The 27925-nt window shown below is 41.7% G+C and overlaps 1 protein-coding gene across 1 annotated transcript; it reads right to left on the bottom strand.

The window, feature by feature from the left end:
- Positions 1 to 924: 924 nt before the first annotated feature.
- Positions 925 to 23780, bottom strand: OTUD7B (OTU deubiquitinase 7B). The gene is made up of 11 exons (XM_007950965.2): positions 23672 to 23780; positions 16595 to 16783; positions 14286 to 14513; positions 12763 to 12864; positions 11282 to 11409; positions 6284 to 6396; positions 5714 to 5841; positions 5257 to 5406; positions 4422 to 4536; positions 3130 to 3214; positions 925 to 2133 (listed from the first exon to the last, which is right to left on the bottom strand). The coding sequence occupies exons 1-11, from the start codon at positions 23754 to 23756 to the stop codon at positions 925 to 927; spliced, it is 2532 nt and encodes an 843-aa protein (XP_007949156.1). The 5' UTR covers positions 23757 to 23780.
- Positions 23781 to 27925: the final 4145 nt, after the last annotated feature.

Below are 27925 nucleotides of genomic sequence, written 5' to 3'. Positions count from 1 at the left end.
AGACTTTTGGTTTTGTTTGAAACAGTCTGGCCAAATGACCGTCCTTTCCCTATCCCTCCCAAGGTGCAATTATACCCGCAATGAATGGTTATTGCTAAGTAGTTCCAGAAAAAAAAAATCACCTCTGCACTAACTCACCTGGGGAAAACTCAACACACACAGCTGGTCTTCTCATCCTTCCCCAGAGGGAACTTTTTTTTTTTTTTTTTTAAAAATAAAATCTTAAAATCACAACCTTCTTAACTTAGCTGAGTTCAGCCCTCAAAAAGGATTAAGGAAAAGATAGGCAGCAATCGGCAATCTCCTCTCCACTAGAACAGATGACGGGTGGCTTTTTAGAAGGACATAAAACTTCAGAGGAAAAGGTTTCCCCTTTTAAGTTCTTCTCCCTCCCAACTCAGTAACTGATTGAACTACCCCCCTCTCCTAATAACCACCCATGAGCAGACATTACTGCTCTCTCTAGAGCCTCCAGGAGGAAGAAATACAACTCTTAACTTCTACCTTAATTCAAATCAATAGCAAATTTGTCTAATCTCCCAATTTCCCTCCATATTCCCAACTCTACAACCATGTGCTTTTTTCCAACCTAAAAGAACTTTGGTCTATTGTTTCTTTATTGACCGAGAACCTCCTTTGCTTGTTCCTCCCATAGATAGAATCACCATCTTTCCTCCATGTACCTCCTCCATCCCATCAAGTCAAGCTCTGCAAAGGAATAGTACAGCCCTTGAGACATCGTCCAGCCCTGACCTACTCTTGCCAGCCTGGCAGCACTCCATCACACACACTTAAAAGTTTCAAGCCAGGCTCCCCCAAACATTACTGTGTTTGCCCGTTAACATGGGGGCTGGGTCTTGATAAGCCAATTTGTTAAGCTTAACTTTCTTTGTTTAGCCCGTTTGCCCTCAAGGTCGCACCCACTCAGAACCTGTGCACTCGCAGTTCCCCACCCGGTTCACGTTCCCTCCTCCTCAGTTCTTCCCTGTAACAACAGGAGCAGAAGTTGTTTGTCTCAGGGTGTCCATAGAAGCTGCAGTTCGGTTGTTTACATTTGGTCTGGGTTGGGGGAAGCCCCCGGGGACCTCCAGCCCATCCATCTGGTTCAGGGGGCTCTCTGTAGCCGTTGCTGTAAGAATCAGCCACGCGGAAGGGAGGCGGTAACAATGCACCCCTGTGAACACCATCCTTGGAGTGACTGCCTGGCTCCAGAGAAGGATTGCTGTCCTGATGCAGGTAGGGTCGCCCAGGAGGGCACTGTCTGGGGAAGGTGGCATATGGTGGTAGGCTCCCCCCACATGGACCCCCTGCCAACTGCCTCCGGGGTTCCTGGCAGTGGACTCCACCCCCAGAAGGCCGAGGGATGGTAAAGCCCCCAGGGTAGCCAGTAGAGAATGCCACTGCCTTGGCCTCTGCTGGGGGTGTGGGTAGCAACTCCTCCCCACCATCTGGCTCTGGCTTTTTGGCTGGAGGAGGCCCACTCCCTACCCCTCCATTCATGATCTTCCTCTCTGCCTCCTTTTGCTTCTGCTCTGCCAGGAATCTCTCCTCAGCATCAGAAAGGTAGCGTTGGATCATCTCCTCCTGATATTGGTGACGGTGACCCATCTTCAGGGTTCCAACAAAAATGAACTTACCCTCCCCTTGCATTGCAACCCTCATAATGCTCAGACTTTGCATCACCTCCTGGCTATACCTGCCCCCTCCATTACCAACAGATTCAGATGTGGGCTTCTCAGACACTGGCCCATCCCCAGCTGCCTCTTCCTTGCCAGACTTCCAGCTCTTCAGTGAGTTTTTCTTCTTCTTTTCTAGTGTCTCAGTGCCACTGCTTACCCCTGATCCCATTCCTAACCCTCCAGGCTTAGAACTTTTGCTGTGCATCAGGCCTCCCATGTTCTTCTTGAGCTTGCTGCCCAAAGTTTTGCCAAAGCTGCCCAGTTTGTTAGCCACAGAATCGGCTCTCTTCTTGTCCTTCTCCCGATCTCGCTTTGACTTGTCCTTCCGCCGGTTGCCCTCATTGCTGGTAGAACTGCTGCCAACTGATTCCTTGTCTGATTCTCCAGACTCAGGAGTGGACCGGGGCTCATCTCCAGCTGAGGCTGTGGGGGACTCAGGCTGGGCCAGAGGAGCCTGGGAGAGACAAGAATAGTGTTGGCAGTTATCCTATTGGGCTGGGTTGGGGGGAAAACCCCAGAGACCTCTAACCCATCCATCTGGCTATATAACTCAGCCACTGATATAGGAATTAGTCACGTGGAGAGGGGTGGTAACACTATGGGCTCATCCTTGGTGAGACTGCCTAGCTCCAGAGAAGGACTGCTATCATGATGGAGGAGGACTGCCCAGGAAGGCAGAATCCTTGCCCATCTCCAATCATCTTCTCCCATGAGTCAAGGAAAAAAATGTATCTAAGTTTTATTTCACCCACTGCAATCTGACTTCCTTCTGAAATATGGTGATACCAAGATAAAGCTGATTGATCTCCCAGACGATGAGCAACCAGTACATGGCTTCTGAATAAGGAGGGAGATGATTTTAGACACTAGAACGTATTTTTTTTTTTTTTTTTTTTAAATAAATTTCTCTATGCCAAAATCTGCTCTAAATTAACCTCAGGCAAGTTTTGACGAAGTGTAACCCACCAAGTCTACCCATTCTTCATCCCCTTGGCTTCTATACTTCTAAAACAGGAGTCCATCAATTTGCCTTACTGCTGTGTTCCTGTTCCACATACAACAATGATGTCCTGAGAATCCACTGAGTCAGGAGCTCTTTAAATTATTTTACCACCATCTACCCAATACAAAGATCTACCTATATAGGGCTTAAGACAAAATAATGATGACAGCAAAGTCATCAAAAAATCCAGAAAACTTTTCTTAAAGAATATGTTTTAGTTTCAGAAAGCAGAGTCTGGCTAGAGAGGAAATATGAAAAATGGAGGAGACTAAAGGGTAGAAAGGCAGGAAAAAATATCACCTGGAACTCATCTGATACCTTTCAGTTATATCTAACCTTGAATTAGAACCTACCACTCCGTACATATTTAGGAGAGCAGAGCCAGATGTGCTGTTCTCCTTGCCATTAAAATGGAAGGTGTATCAGGTAGGGCTGGCAGAAGTCTACCTGTGCATCAGAAGACAGTGGGATCCACTTCACGTTCATGTAGCTATGAAGCAGATGCAGTTTGACCTCCAGGGACAGAATTATACTGTGAAAAGGAGAAAGAAAGAATTAAAAACTTACTGTGAGGGTAGCAGTTGCCCAAGGACAAAGTACAGAAGGCAGGAAGGATTAGGAGAGGAGGAAGAATGGAAATAAGAAACACAGGGAGGATGTGGTGGAAGGAGTGATGTTACATGAGGGGATTGCAATCAATGACATGAAACAAAATGTGTGTTAATCACTGAATGGAAAACTCTGTAAACTTTCATTCAAATCACAATAAAAAGTTTAAAATGGATCAAAAAAGCATTAATCTGAAAACAAACAAATAAATAAAATGAAAAACAGAAACAAAAAAACCTAACTGTGACCTTTAAAAAGCAAAGTAGTATGATTCAGTTGGGAGGCAGGGTGCAAGAGGGCTAACAGCTGGGACTCATCGACAGGAATGGCTTTGAATTACAGCCCCATCAATTACTAGCTTTATGACCTTGAGCAAGTCACCTTGATGTCCCTGAAACAACTGGATTATCTATCCCACCGGGTTGCTGTGCAGATTAAAATACACAGTGTATGGGAAAGGCCCAGCACAATGTCTAGGAAATAGGAAAAACTAAACAGAAGCCATTATTATTGTTGTAAATATTTAGGAGCTTTCATAATCACGTGAAAACTTATTTGAAAAAGCCATAAATTCTAGATTTTTAAATCAAACACTCTCAGCTGGGTTCCCGTTTCTGGACCCCAAAGGAGGCACTGAGTAAGAGGCAAGGGAGGTGCTTTGATATCCATATACTCTCCATAGGGAAGGTGTGGAGGCTGGCAAGGGGAAGACCAAAGCTGGGGAGACAGGAATATTTTTCTTGCTGTTTAAATCCAGAAAAGCAAAAACCCGGAGCAGACCATTTTGGTAAACTATTTAAAACCCTTCTCACTTGTGGGCTGGGAAAATAAGTATGATTTGATGATCATTCTTAATTTTCTGATCACTGTTTTGGGGATTCTAGAATATATAAGGGCAAGAACACGCGAGATCCCAGGGTTCCCATCTCTGTCACAGGAAGAAAAAGCAGCTGTACAATGCAAGAGTCCTGGTGCCCAAACTCTGTCACCCACCTGTCTATCTTTGCAAAGAAAATGGAGCTAGGATGTGATTGTCTTGCCTCTGAGCTGGAGAAAATCCCAGTAGACAGATGCTGTATGTGGAAGCGAGCCCATCTATAAAGTAAAAGTAAAGGCTCGGCCTGCCTCACCTGGCCAATCGGACATTGTCGTTGTCATCTTTTCCCCATTCCCAGGCTTTCCCAGGGTCCACAGCAAAGTGCAAGGGCAGCAGCTTATGCTCTGAATCTGTCAGTGGGATCACAGCTGGGGAGGAAAAAAACATACCATCAAGGAGTCTCCTCAAGGAGAGAAAGGCCAGTGAACATAGACAGACTTTGCTTCTAATAAAGAAGAGGGAAAAAAATCATGCTATGGGTTTCAAACTGTAGTCACTTCTCAATTCTTACATGTGAATTACTCCTGGCATTAGAAACCAATCAGGCTGGTTTCTCCTATCACTGAGCATACCATTTCAGCCATGAATCTCCATGACACCCCATCAGTCAGTCAAATAATACACAATGCTGTTCTTGCCAATTAATGTGTATTCAGAGAATTCAAAATCATCATTAAGATGAATATAGCAAAGCATCATTCGAAAGATCTTATGACCCTAACACATAAGCCCGTTACTTTCAGAAGAGGGTAAAGAGAAGATGGGCTACCACATTTTCCCCAAAACTTTTTTTTTTTTTTTTAAATCTTGTTACAAAGATCAAAGAACTGGGCAACATGAAGAGTGTAATTAATGTCACTGAATTGTGCATGTAGAAACCGTTGAATATACCAATGTTTTGTTGTGTACATTTTGTATGCCAATGAAAAACAAAACAACAAACCCTGGTGTATCTTACAGCTTAGTTAACCATTATTAACATGCACTGTCTGGACTTGCATCGTCACCTCATTCTTTCCTCCTCAATTATTGCTCATTTCAATCTTTCCAAGTGGAAACAAAACAGACCAAACACACTGACTCAGCACCTTGTTCCTTGGCGTTCTCCTTCTGCTCCATGGACACAAGTGCAGAAAAGTGGGCCTGATCGTAGGCGAGCACCAGAGGAGAGCGGTGACACTGGTTGGCTGGGACTTCCAAGGGCAGATAGATCCCCCCAAAGGGAATAGGGGCAAATGCTGCAGGAAACATGAAGAAGATTAGTATTAAGGCTATGTTCCTTGCCCAGTAGACAATCTCTCCACCCTACTCTACCTTTCATTCCAACGCCCATTTAACAATTTTTTCCTAAGAAGCCTTGTCAATTAACCCCAACTGTTTTATTCTGAATCACTTGAGAATTCTGCATTGTCTTATTTCATGTATCTTGTTTTTTCCAAGGGTCTATATATTCCCTTTCCTACACTCCTCCTGGTGCTTAGCCCAATCTGTGAAAGTGGGAGATGGTCAGGACGGAATGAAGACTGACCTGACTGACTCACTCACCTTCCCCTCCGGAGTCCCTCAGCATGGTGTCTGCCACGACGACTATGGGCCTCCTAAGCACATGGGCAAGGACAAAGACGTGGAACTCCTCTAGGCTCTCATATACAGGTTCCTCTGAACTCTCCACCCTAGATTGTAGGAGGAGAGAGAGTAGAAAGGTGTAGAGGGAGGGAGAGGAAAGAAAGGAAGGGACCCCTGAAGACCCATGCTGCCATTTATTTGTTGGAGAAAATGAATCATTCATCCTACACAGTTTCCCAAAGTCTAGATAGGATACAATTTTAATTCCTCAGCACAGTACAAGAGAAACCTCAGCGTGGCACACAAAAATGTGGATGGCCAGCCTCATCAATTGTTTTGCACTATGTACTCTATATACTAGCAATATTGGAACTTGTAGTTCCTAGAACACATCATGCTATTATACATTTCTGTGCCTTTGCTGTGACCCCTCCCCCTTCCTTCTGACATCCTCTTAGCATAGAGCTCTCGAGATACCTTGAGGGCTCCCATAGCCCAGGGAGGAGTTAGGAAAAATTATTTCCTGTTCCCCTATTTAGCCATACTTACCCACCACAGTTGGCTCCATTGGTACCTAGATGCATGCGGGGTTCACTTGAGGCAAGCTTGATGAGCTCATTCCATTCTTTCTGCCATTCATCCTCTGTGTATACCAGCCCTGACTGTATGAAAGACAGGCAAGGACATAAAGCAATCAGAGATCCAATTAGGTTCTAAAAGGTAATGCTCATTCCCACTCAGCTTACCCTACTCTTCTCCTCTTAGTACTTGGTTTATAATTTGTAATACAAAGTCAAAACTCCTGTTTTTCCAGTCAAAGTACACAACAGACTAGTCTATGATCTCATTCACCCTCCTTCATTTTCCATTCTTTACCACCCTACTGCTATCTAGCTCTGTTTCACCTGATTCTGGCAGAAGACATCAGAGTTTTCTAACTGCCAAATCCAGTGGACTCTTTGAGTCTCATTTTTCTTAGCCTTATATGGCATTTGGTATCATTAAACTTTCTTCTCCTTCAAATTTTACAGCAGTACTTTATCCAACCTCTCTGAATTCTGTCTGCCCCATAAATATTGGTGTTGTATCAATGATTTTAGCCTTGGTTCCATCTCCAGCAAATAAGACTTCATCTAAATTTCTATATTCACATATCTAACTACACTGAAGGAGCTCTGGTAGCTTAGTGCCTAAGGCACTTGACTGCTAACCAGAAGGCTGGTGGTTCAAACCCACCAGCCACTCCTTGGAAGAAAGATGGGGCAATCTACTTCCATAGTGATACTGCCTAGGAAACCCAAGGAGGGGTCGCTGTGAGTTGGGTCTGACTTGATGACACATAACAACAATAACAGCTACACTGAAGAAGAGTCTGCAGCATGGATTACACCTCAATATAAGGAAAAAATTCCACACAACTGGACCAATAAGCAGCATCAGAATAAATGGAGAAAAGTTTGAAGTTGTCAAAGACTTCATATCACTTGGTTCCACAATCAACACTAACGGAAGCAGCAGTCAAGATATCAGATGACATGTAGCACTGGGCAAATCGGCTGCAAAAGACAGCTTTCAAGTGCTGAAGAGCAAAGATGTCTCTTTGAGGACTAAGGTGCGCCTGGCACAAGCCATGGTATTTTCAATCGCTTCATATGCACGTGAGAGCTGAACAATGAATAACGAAGACTGAAGAAGAGTTGATGCTTTTGAGCTGTGGTGTTGGCAAAGAATACTCAAAGTACCATGGGCTGCTAAAAGAACTAACAAATCTGTGCTGGAAGAAGTTCAGCAGGACTGCTGCTTGCAGTGAGAATGGCCAGACTTCGTCTCACCTACTTTGATCACGTTGTCAGAAGGGAACATTCCCTGGAGAAGGATGTCATGCTTGGTAAAGTGGAGGGTTAACAAAAGAGGGGAAGGCCCTCAACGAGATGGACTGACACAGTGGCTACAATAATGGGCTCAGGTATAGCAGGGACCATGGAGCTGGCACAGGATCAGGCAGTGTTTCATTCTGCTGTACACAGGGTCACTATGAGTTGAAGACAGCTCAACGGCATCTAACAACAACAAAGCTGCATTGAAGATTGCTGCCTGCCCATAGCTACCTCAAACTTCAGTCAAAATAGAATTCTTATCTCTTCCAAAACCCACTCCTTACTGTACTTCCAGTGTAGTGAACAGCACCAACTATCTGCTCAAATACTCAAGCAGAAACCAAAATGTTACCTAAGACTCCTCCCCTTCTTTCATCTACTCCACACCTGGATCCCTTCATTCAGCAAATACTAAGTATAAACTACTGCAAGGAACTCTTAACTGGTTTTACTGCCTCCAGTCATGCTCTCTTCTGATCTATTTTCTTCAATGGTACCAGAAAATTTTTCTGATAATGTTGCTCTCTGATAAAAATGGTTCTAGAGAATGCTCATTGCCTATTCAATATATATCAAATGCCTTAAGCACAGCATACACAGTCCACTTCCTAATCACTACCTACCCTCTCTAGTTTGGTATCTCAGTAAATTAGCTTTAGTCCCCTGAATTGCTGTTTTATACCCCTGAGCTTTTGTCTAGGTTGCTTCTTCTGCCTGGAGCAGCCCACTCCCGATCCACCTGGAGAATACTTTTTTTTTTTTTTATATTTTAGGACTGAACTCAAGTATCACCTCCTTTATGAAGTCTTTCTTAAATCTCCCAGGTAGAACCCTTCCTCTGCAACAGACTTCTATCATAAAAGTCACACATATTCCCGTTTTACAATTATGCATTACATGTCAACCACCTACTATTGTTGTTAATTGTCACTGAGTTGATTTCCATTCATGGTGACCCTAACTGTGCACAGCAGAACTGCACTCCATTGGGTTTTCAAGTCTGTGATCTTCTGGAAGCAGATCACCAGGCCATACTTCTGAGGCACACCTGGGTGGGTCTGAGCCACTAGCCTTTTGGTTAGCAATCTAGTGTTTATCCATTTGCATCACCCAGGGACTCCTCATTTCTCACTATTACCCTGAAAACTCCTTAAGCATGTTTTAGGCAATATCCCCAGTGCCTGTCTTATGTGGTCAATAGTCAATAAATACACATTGAATGAAACTATAATTTTTGTCAAAGGAGAGGGAGCAGTGTTACAAGCCATTTTAAAATATATTGACTTTTGGATGTACGTGATGATTTGGGAGACAAGTTTACCTTACTAATTTCACTTGGCTTACATTAGTATTAAAATGAGTTGATACTGCTTGAACACACTGACAGAGCAGAAGGAACCACACTCGAAACTTCAGAGGTATCATGTTTTAACTGGTGAACAAATTTAAGTGGGGTTAAAGAACTGCTGTGAATACATTTTACTCTCTAATTTAAAAAAATGACAGGCTATTATAAGTTTGTAAAATTCTATTCAAAATACTTTTTACATTAAAAATGAAATGAACAGAGGCTATATATAGGCTGCTGGCCACTCTGATACAGACATCCAGGATTGTCTCCTCCTCCTTCTCACCTTGCAGCTTCCTGTTTTTATACACACAACCACTAGGTGGCACCCTACTAGCCTGAAAATGTTCCCACTGGGCTTTACCACCTATATTAACACAAAAATAAACAAGGAGGCCTGGAAATCAGAGTCCATTTAGTTTGAAGTATGTTACTGGCTAAAAAGCTCCCAGTCCACCACCTATCTCCCCTCATTCCCACTCCCAAGGTAGGGTATAAAGCTATATACTGGTCTGAGCTAGGACAATTAACAAGACCACATTACTAAAATTTGTGCTGAGCAAAGGCTTAAAGAGAGAAAGACTGTTCCTTCCCTAGCCAATATGCTCTGTGCATGTACTTCCCCTGGGGACTTTGAAAGGGATGGGGTGGCTGACCAAGGATAGGTATTTCTTGGTTTCCTGGCTAATGTCATCCCACCTTTAAAATAACTACAACAGCTTTAATAGCTGGTATTGGGCACACATATTTTCTGAATGAGGTACTCTGGTGGCACCCTATGGGGTCATTCTACTCTGTCCTACAGAGCCACTATGAATTAGCATCATCTTGATGGCAATAGGTTTCATTTTCTGAACGTTGTGGTAACGTCTACTTAATAGCTAGTATGGTCTCCTTTGGCCTTTTCTTGCCTATGAGGTGGTCAAATCTTAGGTTCAGATGTGAAGTCAATAGTGAAGCAAAGAAGGCAAAGCCAACTACTGATTGGCTTTGGGTTCAAAACTCTGAGCTGGCTTTGTTGTTATATGCCGTTGAGTTGGACCTGACTCATAGCGACTCCTCCTTGGGTTTCTGAGGCAATATCACTACAGAACTAGATTGCCCAACCTTCCTTCTGAGGAGTGGCTGGTGGGTTTGAACCGCCAGACTTCTGGTTAGCAGTCAGATGCCTTAGGCACTATGTCACCAGAGTTCCTAAGGAAAAGCAGCTCTCCATAAGGTGCAGCCCAGCTTACCAGGAAGCCACACTGGGATCTGGCAGTAATAAAATAATGTCATTTACTTGGCCTTGCCCCTGTGGATTTATTTTTCACTGGTGTATCTTCTGGGGCAGACTGGCTGATCAAAGCATAGGATTCTGATCTTAATATCATCCTACTTTTAACAACTGGGCTCTTTGTTTTTGAGAAAGAAACCCATCACATTCTATTTATATATTTTAAATCTTCAGGGTACTAAATTCTACTAACTAAAACAAACAAAAAATCTTAGTTCCATATTATGGCCAGGTATGATAAAGCAACAAAAGGAGAGAGGAAAAGGAAAGCTTCTGGTGACAGAAACACCCAGACATACACATGGGGAAAAAACTAGACAAGCACAAAGAGCAGGGAAAGATTAAACAGAGAGGTCCATGACCTCTATGTAATGCATGATGTCATTATTAAGGGACGGGGTCAGCAAACGTTTTCTGTAAAGGGCTAGGCAGTAAGTATTTTAGGCTTTGTGGGCCTTTTGCACCCAACCACTCTACTCTGCTATTGTAGCAGTAAAGGTTATAAACTTAAACACACATATATAAATACACAGGCAGGGCTGTGTTCCAAACCAAACGATGTTTACAAAAACAGGTCTTGGGCCATTATTTGGCTCACAGGCCATAATTTGCCCAACCATTATTTTCTCATATAGAAGCAGCCTCAATATTTGCTAAATCTTTGAGAAGTACCATTCAGACTCAATTTAGCAGGTGCACATTTCAAAAAATGTTAAACAAACTAAAAATTGAGTATATGAAAATACTGCCAAAAGATTTTTTAAGCACTTACAGTTCTATCTAAGGGTTAAAAACAAAAGTCCTTAAAAAATGGTCTACTTTATAATAAAGCACACCTCCTATGTAGGTCCCAGTTTCCCACATCAGTTCTCATGACTGTATCAAAAGGCATTTACCCTATGACATTATCTGCATTTTCTACAATTTCAAAGACTATAAGGGGAGTAACACTGACCTAAGCACCCAAAAACATTTCCTACTGGGCACCTGGGCATTTCTCCTAGGTAACCTTGGGAAACAAAGGTGCCGCACCCAAGCTCCCCCACCTCTTTATTCTGTTGTGTCTGCTGCCATCTCCAGCGCCGCTTCAACGCTTCTTTCTCTGTTCCCTTTTCCATTAGTGCATACAAAGCTTTCCGTAGCATCAAGTCCCGATCATGGAAGCCCCACATTCCTGTGGCAAAAAAGCGTGGGGATAACCAATACCACAAAGACACCTTACTGTGACTCAATTCCACTTGTTAATTACAATACACTGTCCCAGTCATGAAAGCAAACAAGCTGAAGCCCAGTAAAAAGAAACCTCTGCTACAGTTTAAAGAAGTACTTAACCAAGAAAGAAAAGATGTACTATCATGGTGGTTCAGAGACTATGTACTTGAAAGTGGGAGATACACCACATCCAAACTCTGACAGGAAAGCCTTGCTCCTGAAGCAAGTCTGACAAATTAAAAATACAGAGTAGCAGCAGACAAGATTGGTCTGGCACACAGCAGTCAGCATCAGAACTTGAGGGATGGTTAGAAAATAGGGACCTTTTTAAGCTGAGGCAAATAATACATTAGTTGTAAAAAGGCTTTATAATTTAAAGTAAACACACAAATGACTGCTGAAAATACACCATTTTTATATGCTAAAAGAATATTAAGTAGAAAATTTATACATACACATATACACACAAACACACTTTTGCCTAACATCAAGGTTTAATTGAGTCTCACAAATGAGGTTTGATGCTGCAGTGCAGTAAGTTACTTAATGTGGTCTTTCTAGCCACAGTCTTTGCAACTCCCACCAAATGACTGGGTGGGACTATGCAAATGTAGTGCTTGTGGCCCATCAAAGGGATTGGATACCTTGCTAATAATGTAAATAAGGTGCCTGGTACCCTTGTGGGAGTAGGACCATGCAAATAATGTGCACAGAGCCCTAATGAGGGGATTGGATTGGTCAGTTATGCCATCCTACTAGCTTGACATGTGCCATCCCAGAGGTGGACAGGGCATGACTACCACCAAGAAGAGACAGGAGTAGAGTATGTCCTTTGGCCGGCATCCTTGTGCTGGGAACCTGCTATAGATCTAAGAGACAGAGAGCTGTGACACTGAAGATGGCAAGAAACAGTAGCAGAGAAACAATGACAGCAGAGGCAACGAAACCTGGAGATCGGCAGGTAATGGCACAATGGGATTCCCAGCCCACAGGGTGAAAGCTGAATGCCTTCAGGCAGGAGCCTTTCTGGTGGAGCGGGGTGCCCATAATCATACTGTGAGTTGTGTATGGCACTGCAACACATCAAATCCAGCAGAGAAACGGAGTGCAAGAGGAGGGGCAGCTGGTGTCAAAATTGGTGAAAAGGTCAGAGGGAGGGTGGAGGCTTGTCTGACTCTGCCTCACAGGACTCAGCCTTAGGCTATTGGTTTCCCTTTGTGAAGTTAAAGGAGATCAAATGACACCTCCCCCATGCCACTTTTACAGACTCAATAGCTTCCTTTCCACAGGAAAACAGACAGCTTTCAAGACTCACCAAGGGAGGCTGCGTGCAAAAGGCAGTTCCCATCTCCAGTAGTTGCCAGAGGAAGCAACCTCTGACAGGTGGGGTCCACACTCACCCACCAGTTCAAACGCCCTGCAGAAACATGACAGTGGAGGAAAAGGAAAGGAACAGATTATTCACATTTCCTTATTTCTAAAACAAATTCCAAATCTGCCACCTCCAGGAAGGCTACCTAGAATATAAACTCATCCATCCACAGTTCTGAAAGCTCAGTTACTCTCTGTATCTTCTTCATATCTAGTCAGTCAGAACCGGGTGATTATGATGGACTAGATCAATGGTTCTTAGGTAGGAATAATTTTACCCCCTCCCAGGAGACAACTGGCAATACCTGAAGATAATTTTGGTTGTCCCAATGTTGGTGGGGAGGGAAGGTTGCTGTTGGCCTCTAGTGGGTAAAGCTAGGGATGCTGCTAGACATAACATAATGCACAAGATAGCTCCCACACATTATTCAGCCCAAAATGTCAATAGTACTGAGGTTGAAAAACCCTGAGTTGGATGATGAGGTTAAGGTCACTGATTCCAATCCTGTGCAGACTGGCTCTGCATCCTTCACTCCGATCAGAAAACCAGTAAGAGAAAGAGTGTAAAGTGTGTATTCAAAGTGACCTGAGGGTATTATGCATATATGATAGTCAGCACATCAGCATGTATATGGTATAAGTTTAAAGACAGATATGAGCAATTAAGACACAGTACATAAAACACCCAAAAGGATGAGTCTCAATTCTGTGTATTCATTCACAACTGCAAATCTATTACTTACCTGAAGAAGATATTTTACGAATTATGTGTAAAAATAACCTTAGTTTTCTTTAACACAAAGTTTACAGAAGGAAAAACTGGCCTACAATCTTACTAGCATGGTAACTTGCTAACTTTTTTTAAAACTAGAAATATGTGGTTTTTTTTTTTTTTTAAAGTATAGAAGGGTACAAAATGAAAAATTAAAGCTTTCAGTCCTTCTCCCATGGGAGTTCTTTTACTACCTGACTAGCTTTCCCAGAATCCTCAGCAACCTCACACCTCATAACAAATTTTAAAAATAATTTAAGACAAACACAATTGTAAAGGCAAATAACTTCTTTGGCAAAGGACCATAGAAATAAATGTGACTTTTAGATTAATCACTACTTTGATCACCTTCAGCACTGGTCTTTTCTGTTCACAAGGGTGTTCAGAGCCAATTATAAATAGTTTGTATTTTCTGTGTGTTGATTTCTAGTATTCCTAGTCCTTTCATATATCTTTCACATCCTTTCCATTAGAAAGGAAATATCCAGAGGACAGTGTGTAACCTATGTCCTTTAACTTCAAAAATGCCTAACTCAAGAGTATGTTTATCTGACTGACAGCTGACTGACTGCAATCAGATCACACACTTAGGCTAGAAGCTACTGATCAAGCTCAGCCCCTCTAATATGCCCTCTGTGTGGCTGCCCATGGGTGGAGAGTAGAAGGAAGAGCACAAGAAAGAAGCACTCACTGACCTGCCTGTTCCAAGGCAACCAGCATGGACTGTTCAATGAGGTCTCTCTCTATGAAGCTGCGGAAGTCTTCATTGTACACAGTGAGATCTGGGAGCTGGAAGGCACAGATGGGCATTTCCAGGGGGTGCTCATTGCTCCCCCCACCCCCACCATTGGAGGAGACATGGGATCGGGCCAGGGAAACAATGCTGGAGCTGGCGTGGGAGATGCCCCTAGACAGGCGTTTTTCTGCAATGAGAAATGGAGTCACCTTAGAACATACACAGCCCACTCAGAGAACCTTCCACTCATGTGCTGATGGTTACCTCTCCACAGGGTGTCCAGTCAGGAAAAAAACTGAGAGTCTAACTGCTTACTGACTTTCACAACGTTCTTTCTCAAGGAAAATACAAGGAGAAATACAGAAAGTGGTATTTTTGCAGGCACTCACATTAGCACCAAATGCTATACAACATTCCTTCGTCTACCTTTGTTTGGAATTTGCCTAACCTTCCTCTCCCTATGACTGTCTTCTTCCACTTTTAATTCCCAATGTGATAGAGACTCATTCATTTAGCTTGATCACTGTTTGATGGTAAGAAAAGAGAATAAGGGAAATGAAGCTTCACATGGCTAGATTTAACCAAAGAATCTCTCTGGAAATTTACAGGGTCTTGAGGAATGTAAGAAAGGATTTCTAGTGTAAGTAAAGAAAATTAAATGATAAATCTTATATATTTGAGAACTTTCCTATCTACCACCAATAACATTCAGTTACATTATTTACTCCAACTTTTCTTGATGCCCATATTTATCAGAAACTTAAAGGTACTGCCAATTTTGATTGACATGCTAACAAACAGTAATATAGAAAGTCCCCCAAATAATTTCATTTGCCATTTGAATACACAGCATTTGCAGTTCCCTAGGAGATACTCCATTCTAATCATACTTTGCTCACATAATACTGTGATTCAACTGCCTGGCTTGAGTTATATATTATCAGGAGGTAATAGCTGAATGTCATGTGGGGCAGCAATTCTCAGTCCAAAATAAATCAAGAGTTGTCTAACATTATCTATGCTAATGTTATTTTAAAAACTGTATTTTGAGGCATTTAAAAAGTGCCACAGGCCAATGATAAAATATAAAAAACACTATCAAAAGGTTTATAGTATTTTTTTTTCCTAAAAAAAAAGAAGCAGCTTCTCTCTCATTTAAAACTCCTGATGCCCTTCCCAGAGGCAACCTTTTTATCCTTCTAGAATGTTTTATGCACAGAGAAGCATATACATTGTCTTTAAAATAATTTTTTAAAAACATGAAGAGGAGCATGCTACATATACTGCACTGCATCTTACCTTTCTCAACAGATTTTACCAAAAAGTACATCAAGCTCTACTTAATTCTTTCTAACAGCTGCAAAGTATTCCAGAATATGAATCATTACCATTTATTTTACTAGTCCTCTACTGATGGGCATTGAAAGTTTTTTCCAAGCTTTTATTACTGTAAAATGATGCCACAGTGAGTAATCTTGTACACTGCATGTGTATATGTGTTTATATATTTAAAGTGCATATACACACACATCCACACAGGTAGTCCCTGACTTATGACGGGGTTCTCGTCTAATGGCTCCACTGTTAAGTAGGTTCTGACGTAAGTCAAACACTTTTGCTTTTTTTCATGCCTGCTATATGACCGTGTTTTGAACAGTAAATCATAACATCTTTGAGTGAATATCTGAGAATAAATTATGTGCTGCAATACTATATGTAGTACATATTACTAATGATAAGATAGAAAATAAAATATATGGTCATAAATGCAATTTGAAGTTAACATGAATTCATCATAAATGGGGAACTACATATATGTGTATATATACAGTCCCAACTTATGACATATTTGAGACACAAATTACTAAAAATGAAACTGCTGAATGAGAGCATATATATATGTGCATTTTTAAATTTTGATAGAACAAATATTAACAAATTGCTTCCCAAAGAGATAGATGATAATGATCCTTTCAATTCCACCTATAAGTGTCCCTTATCTCAACAATTAGATTGTTACCCTCCTTTCCCTATTTCTTTCATAGTATCTGAAGAAGGCCTTCACAAAGGTTAATACTCAAGATGAAGAGTCAGTGAAGGGCTCTAGCACAATGAATGGACTGAGGCTACCTTTGATCAGTTCCACTGGGAAAGAAGGAGAGGAGAAATAGAATGATCTCCAAATGGCCACTAGACTTTCTGACTACATTTAACAGTCCCATCCCTTCCTATTGCATATACAAAAATGTTCCTCAGTTACCCCAGTACCTTGAATGATGTCATCCTGCCGCTGTAGGGTGGGCCGAGGAGGACGAGTTGACTCTCTATCAGAAAACCCCTTTTCAGGGGTCCGAGGGCCACCACTCCCTTCACTAAAGGGTGGGGGCAGGTTCCCAGCATGGACTTGACGTAGCTGTTCAAAATCACTGAGGGCTGCACTCACATCCCAATTCTTTCCTGGTCAGGAGATAAAGCAAAAAGTGAGTTGGATACTGCAAAAAAAAAAAAACAAATTCACTGCCATCAAGTTGATTCTGACTCATAGCAACACCCTTTGGGTTTCCAAGGCAATGAATCTTTATGGAAGTGGATTGCCCAGTCTTCTTTCCACATGAGGCTGGTGGGTTTGAACTGCCAACCTTCTGGTTAGCAGTCATATGCCTTAGGCACTACACCATCAGAGCTCCTTTGGATACTGCGGAGTACAGGGAAATTGGGGAAAGAAACATAAAGATCATCCTAAACATTCTATCAAAGATAGTAAACACATTCTTATGTACAATTCAATCTCTCCCCTTTCCCTTTCCCTGCTTTAACTTTCTTCTTAAACTTTAACTTGAACTATTACTAATTTCTTATTTATTTATTGTCTATATCCTAGGTAAGCTGCACGAAGACAGAAACTTTGTCTTTCTTGGTGTGGTGTGGTATGTTTATGTGTCAACTTGGCTGGGCCTGGCTGAGTGGCTGGACAGCTGGTGGTAGTTACTCCCCATGATGAGACTGGCAATCAACCCCATGATGAGACTGGCAATCAACCATGATGGAATCTACCACAAGCAGCTGAGTAGCTGCTTTGGGTATGTGGGCTGCTTCTTGTATATAAGCAGCAGCTTTGGAAATGGTCTCTAGCTTATGGCATGTTTAGACCCTGCATGTAGCTGTGTCGTTCAGCAGCCTGCCATTCTCTGCCAACCTTGGGACTTTCAGTGGCCTTGAATTAACGGCCTGCCATGTGGTTTGGTAACATCGGGAGTATGCCTTTTTACTTGTCAACCTCGGGCTTGGCAGCCTCAGCAGGTAGCAGCTGTCTGAGTGAAGAAACGCCTCTAGCTCCAGTGGGCTGGGAGCAGGCGGTAGAGCTGGACCCCAACGTTGAGGGGCTTTCACCCAGCCACTAGAGCCTGGCACTTTGAATTTGGGTTTCTAGCCTTCCAAACTGTAAGAGAATAAACTCCTGTTTGTAAGGCCATCCCATTTGTGGTATATTCTTATCAGAGCAGCACTAGGTAACCAGAACACTTGGTCACCTATATATCCCTGGCATTTAGAACACTACCTAGTAGTATAGAAAAAGTACTCAATAAAGGAAATGTCATAAGTAAACGGACTAAAGCTCAATCATTCCTTGAACTGTAAGTTCATTTGGTACTTCAGATACCCAGGCAGTAGTCTTTAAATCGGCAATTAACTGACGTAAGGTTTTTCAACAGTCCTTAAAACATTCCCTAGCTGTAGGGACCAGGTTTGCTGTCTAACAGAGCCTGGTGGAACCATTGAGACTATGGGCCCTAGCTGCCCTTCAGGTCTGGAATTGAACCCACACTGTGGTTTCCAGCCAAACAAAATACAGGCATATGAGTTGAACATTTACCTCAAGTAGATACACTCCTTGGAGAGAACAATCATGGGAGAAAGAAGGGCTGCTTATGCACAGGGAGACAGCTCAGGGGGCAGGAGTGTATGGAGGGATGGACACTGGGAAGAGGAAATTATGGGGAGGAAGTGGGAGGGGAGCTGTTGCATTGTGGTAAACTGTGGTCAATGACATGAGACAAAGTATATGTGAACTGCTGTATGGAAAGTGAATTTGCTCTGTAAATCTTCACCCAAATCACAATTAAAAAAAAAACATTCCCTATCTGATATGTGTCAGAAATGTGATTCCTCACCCTCATGCCCTCAACAATGTGAACTTCCTCCAGAGGTTACGAAGAGCCAGTTGTCATTAAAACAATTCAGATGTTAAGAGTGTAACCAATTGCTTTGCTCTGCAGAATGAAATATACTTTGTACTATCATAACCGTCCTTCCCTATCTCTCAGGGCCCAAAGCAACAAAATCTGGGAGATAAAATAGCCACAGTTAAAATTTAAGGAAAGAACAAGAGAAAACTGGTTTGAGGAAAATAAACTATAAACAAAATAAAAGACTTTTAATTCATCTGGCTTAAGGCAACAGACAGCACTAGAAACATTACTGATATATGATAACCAAAAACCAAACCCACAGCTGTCGAGTCAATTCCTACTCATAGTGACCCCTGGGGACAGAGAAGTGTCCTGTAGGGTTTCAAGGCTATAAATCTTTACGGAAGCAGATTGCCTCATCATTCTCCTGTAGAACAGCTGATAGGTTAGAATTGCTGACCTTTCTGGTTAGCAGCCAAACATTTTAACCACTATGCAACCAGAGCTCCTTTGACATATGACACCGAATAAAACCTTTAACTAGAGCAAGAGAAAACAATCAAATTCTTAAAACAAGGCCTTTTACTTTCACAGTGAAACATAATTATTTGAACCAAAAATTAAACATGTTTTATTACCTTAATCACTATCTTGATTTCAACTGTCATTATTTGAAAATACTAATTCACTTACTTATAAAATATTTGTGAAATTTAGGGACATTGCTTAGTAGAAAACACAAATGAAGCCAATAGTTGAATTTTAAAAAATTGATCATATAATATCAGAACTACAAGAGCCCTTCTTCTTGTTGTTTGCCATCGAGTCGGCCCCGACTTATAGCGACCCCTCCTTGGGTTTCCGAGGCAGTATCACTACGGAAGTAGGATTGCCCAGCCTTCCTTCTGAGGAGTGGCTGGTGGGTTTGAACTGCCAGCCTTCTGGTGAGCAGTCAAGTGCCTTAGGCACTATGCTACCAGAGCTCCCACAAGAGCCCTTAGAGATCCACTAATCTTAAACCTCTAATGTAACATTAATGTAAAATGCTTATAGATTAAGGAAATGAAGCCTACTGAAGTAAAGTAACTTGCCCAAAGTCACAACTAACTTGCTTCAGCGCCTAGCAGGACTCAAGCCCAGGTTTCTTAACTTTAAGATCCAGAGAGGTTCTTACCCTAGATAGGCTTCAGGGTATCCTAAACCACCTGAAACTATAATACAAAGTTATGTGGTATGTATATTTTTTTTCCTAGGAAAAGGACTGATAGCTGTCATCAGATTATCAAAGGGAACTATGATTTTCCCCATCTCCACCCCCAAATAATTTAAGAATCACTTCCCTACTAAAGGAAAGATCCTAAATGATGACTTTGTTACATGGATTGTATCAGTTGCTTTCTCCAAATTATTCAGTAAACATATACTGTTCAATAAAGACCTTTTCTGTTCTATTCCATCTGCTACCACCCTAATTTAATCCCTACTGCCTAGTATCCCACCTCAAATCCACTCTAAACAATCTCATGAGATTAATTCTGATCATTTCAGTTCCATGATCAAAATCTTTAATGTCTTACTTACTTAATAAAGACTCCTTTGCATAACATTCAAGGCTTTCTATGACCTAGCCCCCACCTACTTTTCTAGCCTTTTCAGTGCCTCAATTTCCTTATCTGTGAAAATGGAGAAATAGAGATGATAATAATAGTACCTACCTTATAGGGTTATTAGGAAGATTAAATGTGTTGAAACTACTTAGAACAATGTTTGGCACTGTTGTAAATTACTTGGCATGGCTTTTCTAGCCATAGTATTTGTAACTCCCACTTTGCCATGAGGAACTGAATAGTTGATTGTTAAAGTTATCTACCTGGGGCAGCACAAAGTAATCTTCTGGGAAGTTCACTCCCTCTCAGGTGTGTAGAATTCTGATACTGGGATTGGTTAGTTTTGCCACTCTGCCAGGCTTAAAAGGAGTCCCCCTAGAGGCAGAAAGAATCTCTTTGACTGCCAGCTGAGAGAAACACGCTGCTGAAAGAGATGTGCTGCTCAGTTAGAGATATGAGAGACATGCACCACTGAGAGAGTGACATGCTACTGAGAGAAACGGGCACCTGAGACTGAGTACGTTCCTGAACTTGAATTGTAGCCTGTTGGTTCCCTAAAAAAAAACCCACAATCTGTGAGTTGTGTGTGGCCACTGCAGCGAATTATCGAACCCAGAAGAAAAGGTGGTGGGTGCCGCAGGAAGAACAGTCGGCAACAAGGTTAGTAAGAACAGGCTTTGGGCTGCTGATGGTGATCCTGTCTTCCTCTTGTGTAGTTACAGGAGGTCAGAAGATGCCACCTCCCTGTGCCTTTATCAAGTACACAGAAAGCCTTATGTATGTGTTTAGTGTTGGTCTTATTACTAATAAGCTTTACGATCAACAATGCCTGATGACTTGCCTTCTGAACTTTATTTACCATTTGTTCCAACTTCCTTTGCTCACTCTGCTCCAGCCACACTGGCTCCCTTGCTGTTCCTAGAACATGTGAAGACTACTGCCACCCTAGGGCCTTTTCCACCGACTATTCCCACTGCCAGGAAAGCTTTTCTCTCTATACAGCTACACAGCCCACTCTTCATCTTCTTTAGGTATTGGCTGAACCATCACACTCTTAATGTGGCCTACCCTGATTACTCAAGTGAAAATAAATTCACCACCTGCCTCATCATTCCCTTTGTTTTTCGTAATACTTAACATGTTAAAATATACTTTATAATTTATGTAATCATGTTTATTGATGTCTCTCCCACTAGGATGTAAGGGCAGAAATTTTTGTTTGTTTGGTTTGACTTAAATATTTAGAATAGGATCTGGCATATAGTAGGCACTCAATAAATATTTGTTGAATGAATAATTGCTGAATGAATAATTTTATCCTAAATCAAAGAATGAATAATGTCTGTCCTGAGCACTGGATACTGCTGGTTCTTTCCTTCCTATATGCCCTAAATCAGCAGTGGCATCACAATTCTTCCAGGCCAGAAACTTCAGTCATTTTCAGTTCCTTTCTATTTCTCAGGTCTCACTCAGCCCCACCATCCAGTCAATCATCATCTCTCAAATCCATTCCCTCTTGTCCATTTTTATTGTCACTGCCCCAGTTCAGGTTCTTATAATCTAGTACCTGGTCTTTGGTCATTTGGGAGGGGGTTTGCTAACTGGTCTCTCTGTTGCTAATCTCTCCCCTCTCTGACTTGTTCTTTACATTACAACCAGCATTAATTTTTAAAGGAAAAAGCAAGAGACAGAAAGACATAGGAAGAATGAGAATCAGGTCTTGTTGATACTACTTCTAAATTATATTTTAAATCACCCAATTGTAGCTCAACTGCTACCATCATAGTCCAAGTCATTGTCATATCTCACCTGAACTATGGCACTAATCTTAACTGGTCTTACCGCTTCTCTGGCCACCTTCCAACCCATTCCATATCCTTCAACCAATACACTGTTAAAAAATTCAAACCCAATCATGCCACTGCCCTAATTAATAACCTTTACCTGCTTCCCACTGATCTTAGTATAGAATTTAAACTCCTCACCATGGCCTACAAAGGCCTCTCATATCCTGCTTCCTGCCTATCTGAACAGCATACTATCACCTTTCTACCACTCTTTTTACTTTATTCACTTTTAATTCCCCCAACGGGCTAAACTCTCTCACCTGAGGACCCTTATATAAACTTTCACTTCCATATAAGCACTCTTTTCTACCTCCCTTTGTCTTCATACTCCTACTTACCCTTCAGAGTTCAGCTCAAATGCCACTGCCTCATTAGAATGGCCTTTCTATACTCTAAATCTAAATTAGGTTTTTCTCTTAAACTCTCATAGCCTAGCCTCATAGGAACAGGCCTTGGGCTGTTGCTGGTGATTCTGTCTTCCTCAACTCTTCCTTCACAGCACGTAGTACCAACTGAGTAGTTGTGTACATGAGTGTGTATGTGTGCTAGCACACAAGCATTAATTTGTAATGTTAATTCAGAGTCAGACCCTAAAAGCAGATTGCCTAGGTTCAGATTCTACTTACCTTCTCTGAGCCTCATTGTTTTAAAAGTGTAATGCCAGGATAATTAAACCTATATTTCAGGGTAAGTATGAGAATTAAATAATACATGTCAAGTGTTCACATGTATTAGGTGTTTAATACATGTTATGAGGGGAATGAAGAATGGTTAAGAGTTCCTTTATAGAAGATGCATTTGAATTGAATCTTGAAGGAGGAGGATGATTTGAGAAGGACAATGGAGGCAAGAATACCACAGACTTCAGAAACAGCTTAACATGATCAGGGTAAGGTGACAAGTCAGGCCTGGCTGGAGCATAGGAAGTGTGGGGAAAAGTAGTACAAAATGAAACTGAAATGGCAGTTATGGGAAAGGTCATACTGAATATGTATACTGGAATTTAAATTCTGATCTTCTGTCTCCAAATTCATGAACTTCTCAGGCAACTAAGCAAATGCCAAACTGTCACACCTTGCTAAGTTCTGACAATCTAAAAATTACCTGTGTATGCTAAGAACCTGCCACTTTCCTCTAGGCTTGCCTGCTTGTGTCATATATGTTTTCTTCATCAAAAAGTATCTGTTAACAAAGGATCCTACATTTATGATTTGGATCCTGCAGGACCTTAACATCTAGAGCATTCAAACTTACATGTATATACAGATTCAAGTAAACAAAAGCAAAAAAATAAAAACATTAAATTCAGTCAACATAAAATAACCCATGCAAATTAGGGCAGGAAAGAAAAAAAAAAACATGGGTAATTCCAAATATAAAAACTCAAAAGTCATTTATATATAAAAAAGTCTTGCAGATCTAGTATTATACTGTTTGTGGATAAATATAAAATTTCACTGCATTCCCTGAGCATAGACTGATAGTGGAGAAAGCTACTCCAACAAGCTCAAGGTTAAAAAAAAAAAGAATTTTGAATTTTAAAATTATGGTGGGTCATACACAAAGAAGAAATAATTGAAATGGAAGGCCTGTCATATACAAAGTGGATTCCTGATCACCTTAAATGTTCCATAACAATCATCCTAACAATAAATATAACATTTTACCTTCTCTCTTTAGCCTTCTCCAGTGACTCCTTACCTTCTAAGAGATCTCGAGCCAGCCCTGGCTCTGCTCCTGTGGAACGGACAAAATCTGACAGGACAGCATCCATGTCCAGGGTCATGTGATCATTAAGTAGTTTCAGGCAGCTGGATCTAGGTAGAACATAGATCAAAAGTCAGACATCCACCTGAGAAGGAAGCAAACACATAGGATCAAATTACACTGCAACAGGATGATCACAGCCCAATTTCAGCAGCTCCCTAACCATAGTGATACTGCCTCGGAAACCCAAGGAGGGGTCGCTATGAGTTGGGGCCGACTCCATGGCACATAACAACAACAACAACTAACCAAACAGGAAAACTCTCCTACCTCATTCATTTCAACTGAATTTAACAATAAACCTGCAGTGCAATGAATTACTTAATATGGCCCTTCTAGCCATTAGTCTTTGTGAGTCCCATGAGATGACTGGGAGCTCTGGTAGGTAGTACGTAAGGCACCTGACTGCTAACCAGAGGGCTGGCAGTTCAAACCCACCAGCCACTCCTTGGAAGGAAGGTTGAGCAATCTACTTCAGTAGTGATAGCGCCTGGGAAACCCAAGGTGGGGTTGTTATGGGTCGGGTGCAACTGTACAGCACATAATAACAACAACATGAGATGACTGGGTGGGACTATGTAAATATGAGGTGCTTGTGGCCTACCAAAGGGATTAGATAGCTTGCAAATAAGATATATGGCACCTTGTGGGGCTGGGATTACACAAATGTGTATGGAACCCTAACGTGGGGATTGGTCAGTTTTGTCATCTCCCTAGGCTTAAAATGAACCATCCCAGAGGTGGAAAGGGGGATTGCACTATCATCAAGAAGGGAGAACCCGGCATGGACTGCATTCTTGGACCCAAGATCCCTGTGCTGGACTTAAGAACCTTGGCACAGGAAGCAGAGAGATGACAGACCAGGTGGTGCAAGAGATGCAGCAGAACCAAGAGAACTGCATGAAACAAAGCAGCAGGCTTCCCAGCCCACAGAGTAAGAAAGTTGAGTGCTTTTAGGCAGGAGGCTTGCTGGTGGAGTGGGGTGTCTCTGGGCACCTATCAGCAGAGCTAAAAGAACTTTACAACACTTGTCTGAGCAGAGCAGAGGCAAAGCCAAGGGCCAAAGAGAGGCATGCCTATGGGCAGGCTGAGGAGAGATGTCCTGATCCAAGAATTGTATCCTAAGTATTCCTGAACCTAAATTATATGTAATTTGTAACTTTCCTAATAAAATCCTTAATAGTGAGTATTGTGCATGAGTTCTCTGTGGTCACTGCAATGAATTACTGAACCCAGAAGAGAAGTAAAGTGTGCTGTGGGAGGGATGGATGAGGTCAGAATTGGTAAAAAGGTTGGAGGGTGGCTGCATGTCTGACCTGAATCTCACAGGAATCAACCTTGGGCTGTTTAGGTTGTTCTGATTCTCCTTTCTCCTTGTGAAGTTAGAGGAAGTCAGACAACTCTTTCACCATGCCCTTTCTGCAAAACTAGTTCAAAATGTATTATGGAAAGTAACATTTAACTTCCTAACTCCTTGTTAGTATTAATTTCTTTACTCCTACATTAACTGCAAAAACATAATACCACTACAAAATGCTTTCCCTCTACCTTTCTGTTGTTGTTGTTATGTGCCGTTGAGTCGGACACGACTCATAGCGATGCCTCCTTGGGTTTCCGAGGCAGTATCACTAAGGGAAATAGATTGCCCCATCTTCCTTCTGCTACCTTTCTAGAATATTACATTTATACTGTCAGCTTGCTTATTCAAACCAATGAAGAGGCAGCAGACTACTACCCCAAAGAACTCCCAATCTACATTCCTCTCTAACATGGTAGGTACCTTGTTTATTTCCTTACTGGCATTTGACATATTCTGAAATTATTTTAATTAGTTGCTGTCTGGCCCCCCCCTCCAGGACTTAAGTTTCTTGAAAGTAATGACCTTGTGTAGGAGCTCTGGTAGCGTAGTGCCTAAGGCATCTGACTCTAATCAGAAGGCTGGCAGTTCAAACCCACCAGCCACTCCTCGGAAGGAAGATAGGGCAATCTACTTCTGTAGTGATACTGCCTCGGAAACCCAAGGAGGAGTCGCTATGAGTCAGATCCAACTCAACAGTAGTGAGTTCGGTGTTTTGGTTTTAATGACTTTGTGTATCTTGTTCACTAATGTATCCCCAACACGTATCACTTGGCACAGTGTTTGGCATGCAGGCGGTCAATAATTATTTGTTGGATGAGTGAATTAATATTATATATTGTATAATTTCAGAATTGACTAGGGTCTGATGCTAGCAGAGAAAATAAAAGGAGTAAACTGATAGCTAATATTCAAGAAATATTCAAAATAGAAACAATAAGCTAGTCCACAAAGCCAAGTGGGGAATCTCAAAGGTTTATAACAAAAAAGTCAGTATTTGTCCACTAATTTCATAAACCCAGAAAACATACCTAAACCAAACATGCCTATTCCCCATCCAGAACAAGTGACTGCCAAGTAAGCGTGCCTGATAAAGAGCAGTTCTTTCAGAAGACTGGACTTTGGCAAAAACTATGGCCCTGACTTGACAGTCTGGCATCAATCCACATTCCTCTGAGATCAGCAGTCCCAACCAAGAACAATCTCTAACCAAATTCTGCCACCTCAGACAGGTTTACAGTTCTCTGTAGAAGAGGACTTGTTTATAAAGTCACTAGGTACACACCTGTCCTACCATACCCACCAATCCCTTGTCTTTTGGGGAAGTCAAAGGTAGAATTCTCAAAAGCAACAGATGACTGACTGCCTCTTCAGAAACATCTCCTCCTAAACAACCAAAAGTCCGAGGGTGACTCCCTGATACTTCTCCTTCACACTTCCCTCTAATTCAGGCTATAGTTTGTTTAGTGGCATGATCATACATTTCTTAGAAATATTTGGATAAATAAACAGTAAAGATCTGTAGGCTATAAAACCAATAGGTCATAAACTCAATTACTAAATAGGATGTTTCACCTGAGTGAGACAGCAAAATATATTCTCTCTTCTACTGTTCTATTAGTACAAAAGATCCATGAGTGCAGGGATGTGCTTTATTCGTATTCATTACCCCAGCATCTAGCACAGCACCTACAACATAGCAGGCAGCCAATAAATGCCTAATGAATAAATGACAAAATGACTAAGTAAACCTCTACAACAGCAACCCCCAAACCACTCAGTGTGAGGCTTAACTTACTGAATCAGAAATTCTAGAGGACTTCATATCATCCCTGTATTCCTAAAGGTCTGCCCTTGTCCCAGTCTATCTCTCAGGGTTTCAGAAACTCTCCTTTGTAAAAAGCATCAACCATACTGTCATTATGAACCATACTGCCACTACTCCCACTACCATTTTACTATCATGCCATTTTAACCTATTTGTGAAGTGCCCAACTAGTTGGGATCTCTGGTCAAATTACTTAAACTTACAGGGTTTTGATTATATTTTCTATAATACAGACTTGGATTAGATGACTCCTAAGATATTTTCCAGGTTTAAAAAATGAAAAGATTTCAGTTCATTACAGACCTTTAAGGTAAAATATGTACCTTCTCTTTCAGTCTGCTGTTGTTGTTGTTATGTTGTTGTTACGTGCCGTCGAGTCGGACCCGACTCACAGTGACCCCTCCTTGGGTTGCCAAGGTAGTATCACTACGGAAGTAGATTGCCCCATCTTCCTTCTGGGGAGTGGCTGGTGGGTTTGAACCGCCAGCCTTCTGGTTAGCAGTCAAGTGCCTTAGGCACTATGCTACCAGAGCTCCCTCTCTTTCAGTCTATATATTATCAATGTTTAATTTACTTCAGTTTCAATATCACAACTGTCCAAAAGTGCTAATACATAAAGAATTTTGGCTTAAATATCTCAAATTCAAAATGTCAAGTTATAAAATTATTGTTGTTGTTGTTATGTGCCGACAAGTCACGACCCTACTCATAGCAACCCCTCCTTGGGTTTCGAAGGCGGCATCACTACGGAAGTAGATTGCCCAGCCTTCCTTCTGAGGAGTGGCTGGTGGGTTTGAACGGCCATCCTTCTGGTTAGCAGTCAAGTGCCTTAAGTACTACGCTACCAGAGCTCCTAAAATCATTAGTTCCTTACATTTAATATTTAAGAATTAAATTATTTCAGAACTCAGAAAAACAAAGTAGGAGGTCTCACATTGCCAGATCTCAAAACCTACTATACAGCCACAGTAGTCAAAACTGCCTGGTATTGGTTCAATGACAG

Source organism: Orycteropus afer, unplaced genomic scaffold, assembly GCF_000298275.1.
Source record: "Orycteropus afer afer isolate SDZICR_OR568_19922 unplaced genomic scaffold, OryAfe1.0 scaffold00290, whole genome shotgun sequence".
NCBI lineage: Eukaryota > Metazoa > Chordata > Mammalia > Tubulidentata > Orycteropodidae > Orycteropus > Orycteropus afer.
The sequence above is the reverse complement of the archived record's forward strand: the minus strand, read 5'-3'. Positions and strand labels throughout refer to the sequence as shown.